General features: G+C 38.6%; 1 protein-coding gene across 2 annotated transcripts; it reads left to right on the plus strand.

The window, feature by feature from the left end:
• Positions 1-4351: 4351 nt before the first annotated feature.
• FSHB (follicle stimulating hormone subunit beta) lies at positions 4352-8620 on the plus strand. 2 transcript variants are annotated; one of them, XM_010365695.2, is made up of 3 exons: positions 4352-4410; positions 5240-5404; positions 6911-8620. In XM_010365695.2, exons 2-3 carry the CDS (start codon positions 5246-5248, stop codon positions 7139-7141), a joined length of 390 nt encoding a protein of 129 aa, XP_010363997.1. In that variant the 5' UTR covers positions 4352-4410; positions 5240-5245; the 3' UTR covers positions 7142-8620. The 2 variants fall into 2 exon arrangements, with proteins under 2 accessions (XP_010363997.1, XP_010363998.1); XM_010365696.2 differs by having other exon boundaries at positions 4352-4380.
• The last annotated feature ends 619 nt before the right edge of the window (positions 8621-9239 follow it).

Genomic DNA, 9239 nt, shown 5'->3' on the forward strand with positions numbered 1-9239 from the left:
GGTGGCATACACCTGGATTCCAGCTACTTGGGAGGCTGAGGCATGAGCATTGCTTGAGTCTGGAAAGTGGAGGGTTGCAGTGAGCCAAAATCACACCACTGCACTCAAGCCTGGGTGACACAGTGAGACTTTGTCTAAAACAAAAAGGTTATTGTGTTATTGTGAATATTGTATATGAACTTATATTTAACATGTTTAGTTAAATGCCTGTGTAATTGTCCAATGTGTTCTTCTAGCTCACAGCACAGACAAAGCTGATTCACTGAAATCATGGAATTGCAGTAAAAAACAAATCTAATTAATGTAGGTCAAGTGGGAGGACTGGAGTTATTATTCAAATCAATCTCCCTGAAAACTCAGAGGCTAGGGTTTTATGGATAATTTGGTGGGAAGGGGACTAGGGAGTGGGTGGTGCTGATTGGTTGGGAAAAAAAAATAGTAAGATTGTGGAAAACTGTCCTCCTTCATTGAGTTTGCTTCTGGGTGCAGGCCACATGACCAGTTGAGTCACGAAGCATGTGTCCAAGTGGAGTCAGTTTGTTGCCAGAATGCAAAAGCCTGAAAAACATCTCAAAAGATCAACTATAGGCTCTACAATAGTGATGTTATCTATAGGAGCAATTGGGGAAGTCACAAATCTTGTGACCTCTGGCCAAATGACTCATGAACTAGTAAGGGATTATAAAAACCATGCCTATACATTATCAGAATTCAGGTCCCTCCCACAATCCTAATGTCATGGCATTTTATTTGTTTAGAAAGGCCATTTTCAGCCCCTGAGCAAGGAGGGGGTTAGTTTTAGGATAGGACTATTATCCTTGCTTTAGTTAAACTATAAACTAAATTCCTGCCTCTAAACTAAAGAGCCATCCTTGACTCTTTTCCTCCTCTCACACTCAACATCTATCCATCAGAAAATTTTGTTAGTTCTACTTTCAAAATGCATCCAGAGTCAGAGCATGTCTCATTACCTCCATAGCTACCACACTAGTCTGAACTATAAACTAAAGTCCTTGGTCTATGCCCAGGAACGAGTGAGGACAGCCAGTCTGTGAGGCTAGAGGCGAGATGGAGTTAGCCATGCTAGATTTATCTCACTGTCATAACCTTTGCAAAGGCAATTTCACCTGGGACATAGGAGGTACTCAATGAAAAAGAAGTTATTAATATTAATATTTTAAAAGTGAATTTAAGGAACTAATATTACGTACACATTAGTCATTACAACAAAGTAGTTCATTTACATTCACACAAATAAATCTTGTGATTCTACATAGGTAATATGAAAGACTTTGTTTTGTTTCATAATATAAGGTATTACCAATAGATACAGTAATGTTAGTATTCCTTTGGAAAAACTGAAAGGATTTATAATTTTCCAAGAATCATTAGTATTTTTATTTAATATATGTAATATAACATTTAATTATGCATTCTATAACTTGGAAATATGCTTGCTTACCAATTACTGACAAATTTCAAGATATTTCTATACTCACAATATTCATTTACATAAATATTGATTTGGTACTTACAATGTCTACTGCTATGCTAAGTTTTGTCTTTGTCAAACATGTTTTATAAAATCATAATCCTAGATGAATCCAACTTTTGGTTGCCCACGTGCCTGAACCCCTGCTGTTAACAGGCAAAGTGTGGTAGGTACAGATCTATACCTACCACCTTCCTCTACCCACCAGCATCTGCACTCACCACCCCTCCCCACCCACCATTATCTACACCAACCACCCCTCCCAACCTACCAGCATCTACACCCACCGCACCGCACACCCACCACCATGTACACTCACTATACCTTCCAGTCATCACCATCTGCACCCATCACTCCTCCCTATCCACAAGCAACTGCACCCACCACATTTCCCCACCTACTAGCATCTTCACTCACCACCTATCCACCCATGAGCATCTGCACCCACAATCCCTACCCACCCACCAGTGTCTGCACCCATCACATTTGCCCACTTGCTAGCATCTGCAGCATCAAGCTCTGCCTTCTTGCCTAATATGGGATGAGCTCTCCATGGTTCTGCCTAAAGACAATGCTTCTACTCCTCTTCTATTACCCATTTCCTTTTACCTCTTCAAGTACACTTCAGAACTTCTCTCTCCTTCTGATATCAACTTTTTCCACTTTACTCAATCATTCCCATCACCATACAAACATGTTTATTTCTTCCATCTTAAAGCTAAAAATTAAAAGAAAATTATCTGCGGCCAGGCACGGTGGCTCAGGCCTGTAATCCCAGCATTTTGGGGGCCAAGGAGGGTTGGATGACTTGAGGTTAGGAGTTTGAGACCAGCCTGGCCAACATGGTGAAACCCCATCTCTACTAAAAATACAAAAATTAGCCAGGCATGGTGGCGCATGCCTGTAGTCTCAGCTACTTGGGAGGCTGAGGCCAGAGAATGGCTTAAACCCAGGAGGCAGAGGTTGCAGTGAGTCGAGATTGTGCCACTGCACTCCAGCCTGGGTGATAGAGCAAGACTCCATCTCAAAAATAAAAAATAAAAATAAAACAAAAGAAAATTATCTTTACCCAACATCCACATTACCCAAATACCCATTTCTTTGTTGATCTTTGTAAAAAAAAAAAAAAAAAAGCTCTTGGAAAAAGTTGTCTATATTCACTATGACTTATGTCCTCAAATCACCTAAACACACACCAATCAGGCTTTTCTTTCTATCATTCCAAGGTAACTTTTATAGCCACAGACACTAGTGAACTTTATACCACATATGCATTATGAAATTCTTGATCCTCATCATACTTAACCTGTCAGCAGTATCTGACACAGGTGTCACTGGCTCCTCCCTGAGATGCTCTCTTTATTTGCCTTTTGGGACACCATATTCTCCCCATTCCTACTTTCCTCAATGGCCCTCTTCAGTCTCTTTTGGAAAGAGGAAAAAGAAACTTCATTATCTCCTGGATGTAGTACAAACAACTCAAGCTCAACATGTGCATACTAAACTCCATTTCCTTTCCTCAAACTTCGACATTTACAGCCATCTCCTTTCAGCTGATAGCAAGTTTATCCTTTCAGCCACTCAAACCAGAATCTTTAGAGCCATCCTTGACTCTTTTCCTCCTCTCACACTCAACATCTATCCGTCAGAAAATTTTGTTAGCTCTACTTTCAAAATGCATCCAGAGTCACGGCAAGTCTCATTACCTCCACAGCTACCACACTAGTCTGAACAAACATCATTTCTCACTTGGGTTATTGATAGCATCCATGTGGGTCTTCCTGTTTCTTTGTTCCCCTACATTAGCAACACAGCAGTCGAGGAATCCTTTTAGAACTAAATCAGATCATGTCACTCCTCCACTTAAAATTCTTCAATGGGTCCCATTACACATAGAGTAGAAACCAGAGCCCTTACATTGGTCTACAAGGTCCTACATTATTTGAATCCTATTATCTCTTTGACACCATATTCTAATATTACTGCTGTTGTCCTTTTGCTCCAGTCACACTGTTTGATTAGTAAATATTTATTAAACAAAGCAATCCTAGTCTCCAAGGAGATCATAGTTTATTGGAAGAAACAAGAGCCTATAAATGGTTACACACAGAAGGTAGGGATTATGGTTCTCCCTCACCTCCCATCCTAAACTTTGACAAGTGAAACTCCCCTGGATGTTGAAGGTTGAGGAATTTGCCAGGGTTCAGAGTGGTGTTGGAGGAGGCAGGGAGGAGGCAAGGACATTTCAGGCAGGAAGAACATTACATGCAAAGATCTAAATATATGAATCAGCAACATATTTATGGAATTACAAGTAAAGTACAAAGTTCTTGCTAAAATATCAAAAAATAAAGATTTGTGATTAGGGGGCCAGAATGTGGGAGGTAAAGAGAGATACAATTCACACTTTAGACAGGAGCCAGATCATGAAATGCTTTCTCTTTGTTTGTTTCTTCCTTCACAGCTTTTGGTATGCTCTTGGAGAAATTTATTAACCATATTTTTAATGCATCTCCTGAACAGGGTCAAAGCAATACTTGGAAAGGACTCTGAATTTCCTGATTTAAAGATACAAAAGAAAAATCTGGAGTCACATTTAATTTGAGAAGGTAAAGGAGTGGGTGTGCTACTGTATCAAATTTAATTTGTACAAAATCATCTCTGGTAACATTATTTTTTCTAATCTACTGCGTTTAGACTACTTTAGTAAAGCTTGATCTCCCTGTCTATCTAAACACTGATTCACTTACAGCAAGCTTCAGGCTAGCATTGGTCATATTAATACCCAACAAATCCACAAGGTGTTAGTTGCACATGATTTTATATAAAAGGTGAACTGAGATTTCACTCAGTCTACAGCTCTTCTCAGGCAAGGCGGCCAACCACAGGTGAGTCTTGGCATCTACAGTTTTCAAGTGGTGACAGCTACTTTTGAAATTACAGATTTGTCAGGACATGAAGGACAAAACTAGAGCTTTTCACTAGTGTTGTGTAGGAAATTTATGCTTATCAACCTGGCTTGTAAAATATGGTTAATATAATGTAATCACTGTTAGCAAGTAACTGACTTTATAGACCAGTTCTGAAATAGTCTCTTCTGAAATAGTTTTATTTTAAACAAATGTGGGCAAAAGCAAATATTTATGAGATTCTAAAAATGAAGACATAATTTTGTAGTATAGAATTTTCTTGGCCAGGAATGGTGGCTCATGCCTGTAATCCCAGCACTTTGGGAGGCCAAGGTCACAGGATTGCTTGAGCCTGGAAGGTTGAAGCTGCAGTGATTCATGATTATACCACTGCACTCCAGCCTGGGCAACAGAGCAAGACCCTGTCTCAAGAAAAGAAAAGAATTTTACTCTTCTTTTCAGACAAAAATAGTCTTTAAAATAATAATGGAAGAACAAATATGATCATCACAATTACCTGCTTCAGAGTAATCACTTTATGACAGTGAGCAATAAGATTCTAATCTTTAAATATTCCTCTGCTTAAATCATTATATTGGAGTTTTGATCTATAATATATTTCCACCCTGACTCAAAAATTGAAGAAGGACAAGGAAAAATGTTGTTCCAAGAAACAAAGACGTAAGTAAAAATGCATAAGGAAGGGAAAAAACTTGTTGAAGCAAAATGTGATTGAGGAGGATGAGCAGACCAATTATTTTTGGTTTGGTCAGCTTACATAATGATTATCATTCTTTGGTTTCTCAGTTTCTAGTGGGCTTCGTTGTTTGCTTCCCAGACGAGGATGAAGACAGTCCAGTTTTGCTTCCTTTTCTGTTGCTGGAAAGCAATCTGCTGCAACAGCTGTGAGCTGACCAACATCACCATTGCAATAGAGAAAGAGGAATGTCGTTTCTGCATAAGCATCAACACCACTTGGTGTGCTGGCTACTGCTACACCAGGGTAGGTACTGTGCTTTGCTGGAAGTGAGGGCGTTGAAGGTCTGTATGAGGCAGGTTTCATTAGTTTCCACTTTATCAATATTTTATGTATTCTAAGTAACAGTCATGAGTCCTTTAGCCAAGACTGTCTGTGTTGTGATTGGGGTTAATGACCATGACATCAGTTAGCTGTTTGGGCTTGGATTTGATTTGGGCAAATTTAGGAAAGCCTCAGATTTAATCTGATCAATTTGGTAATAGTCCAACTTGGCATTTATAGGAAAAAAAAAGTAGTTCTATGTTATGTTTTTACATATAGAGAGATAAACATGGAAATATACACATATTTAATCATAAAGGACCTACAATATTGTCATAAAGCCAATTTCTTTAACTGATGCTACATCTTTGACACAAAAATAGTACCAAAATATGTTTCCAAGTCACATAAAAACACAGACAGCCACTTATAAAAATTGTCTCCCTGGCCCTCCTAAATACAAATGCCAACAAACGGACTGTGAACACAATCAATTCTTGCAGACTGTTAAAACAAAAATGAATCAGCAAACCCACTCCCTTCGTTATAGCATCGAGAAAACCAAGACATAGAGGCATCAGCTGCTAGTCTGAGTTTGCACAGTTTCCTTGCATTAATGCAAGTAAAGATAATAGTTTCCATGGTGCTTTCTTTTTTCCCTGCAGCACCCCTAATTATTTATGCAGAATTTCATCCTATAAACTAAAATTGAAAATGGCAACTTTTTAATGAATGATACTTTATTTAATGGTAAATGAGTTTGATCAAACTCTATTTATTACACAATTTATTGCACTTTCTTGGGATATACATTTGGTAGGATGATACTAAACAGCAGCCCCAATTTGTTTACACAGTGTAAATAATTTTTTACACTGGAAAGAGCTACTACAAATAATTTCTACTTGGATTAAAAATTCTTATATGCAAACTGCATATCCTTTGAAACTAAGAACCCTGCAAAGTATACAGCTTTTAAGGGAGAAAAATGTCCACAACAAATTGGAATATTTAAAATCTTATGTGAGCCTTAGCAAACATGTTAAATTAATCACTAACATTTAAAATTATATATTTTTGACCTTTTATAAATACATCAGGACAGTGTGTTTTAAAATATTTTTTCTGAGACACTGGATGTCTTTGTTTATGGTTTGTCATTAACATAGCTTTCAATTAAATATGAGAAGTCAACTTAAAATTCTGTCACTTTTTCATCATTTTTCTATGTTAAAATTCAAAGTTCCTTTATAGTTTGAAAAATAATTAATATTTTGATATTGCCATAGGAAGTAAGAAAAGGAATTACTTGTATTTTCTGTAAGATTTCGAGAACAATTTGGAAATGTAGAGAGCATATAGGTCATTTATGAGGTCATGTTTTAAGGGATAAATGTTAGAGCAAGCAGTATTCAATTTCTGTCTCATTTTGACTAAGCTAAATAGGAACTTCCACAATACTGTAACCTCTCTTCTTAAACTCCTCAGGATCTGGTGTATAAGGACCCAGCCAGGCCCAACATCCAGAAAACATGTACCTTCAAGGAAGTGGTATATGAGACAGTGAGAGTGCCCGGCTGTGCTCACCATGCAGACTCCTTGTATACATACCCAGTGGCCACCCAGTGTCACTGTGGCAAGTGTGACAGCGACAGCACTGACTGTACCGTGCGAGGCCTGGGGCCCAGTTACTGCTCCTTCAGTGAAATGAAAGAATAAAGAACAGTGGACATTTCCGGCCACATATCCTTGTCCTGAGGGACCAAGATATTCAAAAAGTCTGTATGTGTGCAATGCGCCCAGGGTACAAACCACTGGACCAGGGGATTGTCAGACTCTACTGATCCCTGGTCTACTGGCAGAGGGAACTCTGGGAATTTAGAGTCCTGGGGGCCGGGACTCCATCACCATTCACCTCTATATTCCTAGGTCTGATTTCATAAGGTTTAGTCAGTCTTACCTCATAGACTTGTGCATGGTATCTTCTTTAAAAATCTTAGAACTCTTCTCAGGCCATGCCTTTCTCTTAGGAGGAAATGTAAACCTAGAAGGAGGAAGCGGTAATGGGAGTGGGTGAAAGAACTAACTGCTGCAGTCTTCTGGTAGACTGGGCCCTCTAGAGCAAGGTCAGCATCTTCAGCATCGTAGCCTCAATGCCTAGCACTCTGCCTGGAACTTAGTGAGAAACACAAAATGGCTTCTTTAGATCAGAAAGGTCAAGGGTAGGAAAATGCTGGAAGAGGATGTTTGAGGTAAGCTGATGAGGCTGCCCCCAGCCACACCAGTCCCATGAAAATAGTGGCATCAGTTCCACCTCGCCTCTCCTCCAGCACATGGAGTATTGAGACATGATGTATCTCTCTGAATTGTTCGGTACAGATGGGGAGTAACAGAGCTCAGCATTTTCAAGCTCTTACTACCAAGCCTGTTAGTTAAGGGCAAAGGAAATAAATTTTAATCTGGGGCTGTGGAAATAAGCCTGCCTCTATTCATTACTTAAACAAATTGATCACATGTTACTAGCCTCCTGCAAAACTCCTTTGTGAGATAAAGGAAGAAAACCAAACTATCTCACCCTGCCCTCCCTAGGATCCACTTCTTTGGAATGACAAAGGATTTGAAAGTAGGTTTGAAAGCAGTTTCGGCAATTTAATAAATATATTTAACTTGTCTACAAATATATTTGTGTAAACAAATAGCTCCTTTAGAAAGAATTAGCCTTGGGGGACGGGGGAAACTGCTGTTTTCTAGGATCGTGTATAGTCTACATTAATCTTCTATTTTATCCGTCCGTGTTCTCCCAAATCTGTGCTTTCTTTCAACAGGTTATATATTAAAACTATTTCATGAGTTGATTTCTTTAAAACATGTTAACTGTCTTAGTTATGTACTTGGTTTCACACTCATATTGTTTAATTTATTTAAATCTTATTTTTTTAATAAAGATGCTAGCCACCAGGGTCACAGGTTTGGATTGTTTTATGTACAAACAGATGACTTAGATATTGTGTATTTTATAATATTACTGGAATGAAATATTAAAATATAATTCCCAGTGTTTCTACAAATATTACTTTTCCTTATCTTTGGAAATATTAAAAATAATTTTGTTGGATTTCTGAAGTGTTTTGTCACTTAAATTTCCTGTCATTTTTTGAAGACTTTTTCTGATGTAATGGGGGAGAAGAAAAGCATAGAGAGAATCGCAGAGTGGGTGGGGACACTAGAGTTTCTCTGGTTTACTTCTTGAATTTCTGAGATAGGAAAATTAAAGCCCAGTGATATTAAGTGACCCACCCAAGATCATCACTGTCTTAGTCCTTTTGGGCTGCTATGACAGAATACCTTAGACTGGGTAATTAATAAACAACAGAAATTTATTGTTCACAGTCTCTAGGCTGGGAAGTCCAAGATCAAGGTGCCAGCAGATTTGTTGTCTGGTGAGGGAGGGCCTGCTCCCTACTTCAACACTGGTGCCTTTTTGGTGCATCCTCATGTGTTGGAAACAGCAGAAAACTCCCTCAAGCCTCTTTTATAAGAGCACTAATCTCATATATAAGAGCTCCATTTTCATGATCTAATCACCTCCTAATGCTCCATTTCTTAATACCACCACAATAAGGATCAGGGTTCAACATGAATCTTGGAGGAACATAAACATTCAGACCACAGCAATCACAAAGACTGTTCGTGGCAGAGCCAGGATTAGAATCCTAGCCTCCTTGCTCTTAACCCAGCTCTCCTTTGACTACTCCACCATAAGAAGAAGTCATTTTGGTAAGGATTGAAGCAAAACCACAGATATTATTATAATAAT

The sequence above is a fragment of the Rhinopithecus roxellana genome, chromosome 15 (assembly GCF_007565055.1).
Source record: "Rhinopithecus roxellana isolate Shanxi Qingling chromosome 15, ASM756505v1, whole genome shotgun sequence".
Lineage (NCBI taxonomy): Eukaryota > Metazoa > Chordata > Mammalia > Primates > Cercopithecidae > Rhinopithecus > Rhinopithecus roxellana.

Excerpts from the sequence above, each read along its gene's own strand:
- FSHB (XM_010365695.2), top strand. The coding sequence starts at position 5,246 with ATGAAGACAGTCCAGTTTTGCTTCCTTTTCTGTTGCTGGAAAGCAATC. Across the intron at positions 5,405-6,910 it reads CTGGCTACTGCTACACCAGG|GATCTGGTGTATAAGGACCC; the intron begins GTAGGTACTGTG and ends TAAACTCCTCAG.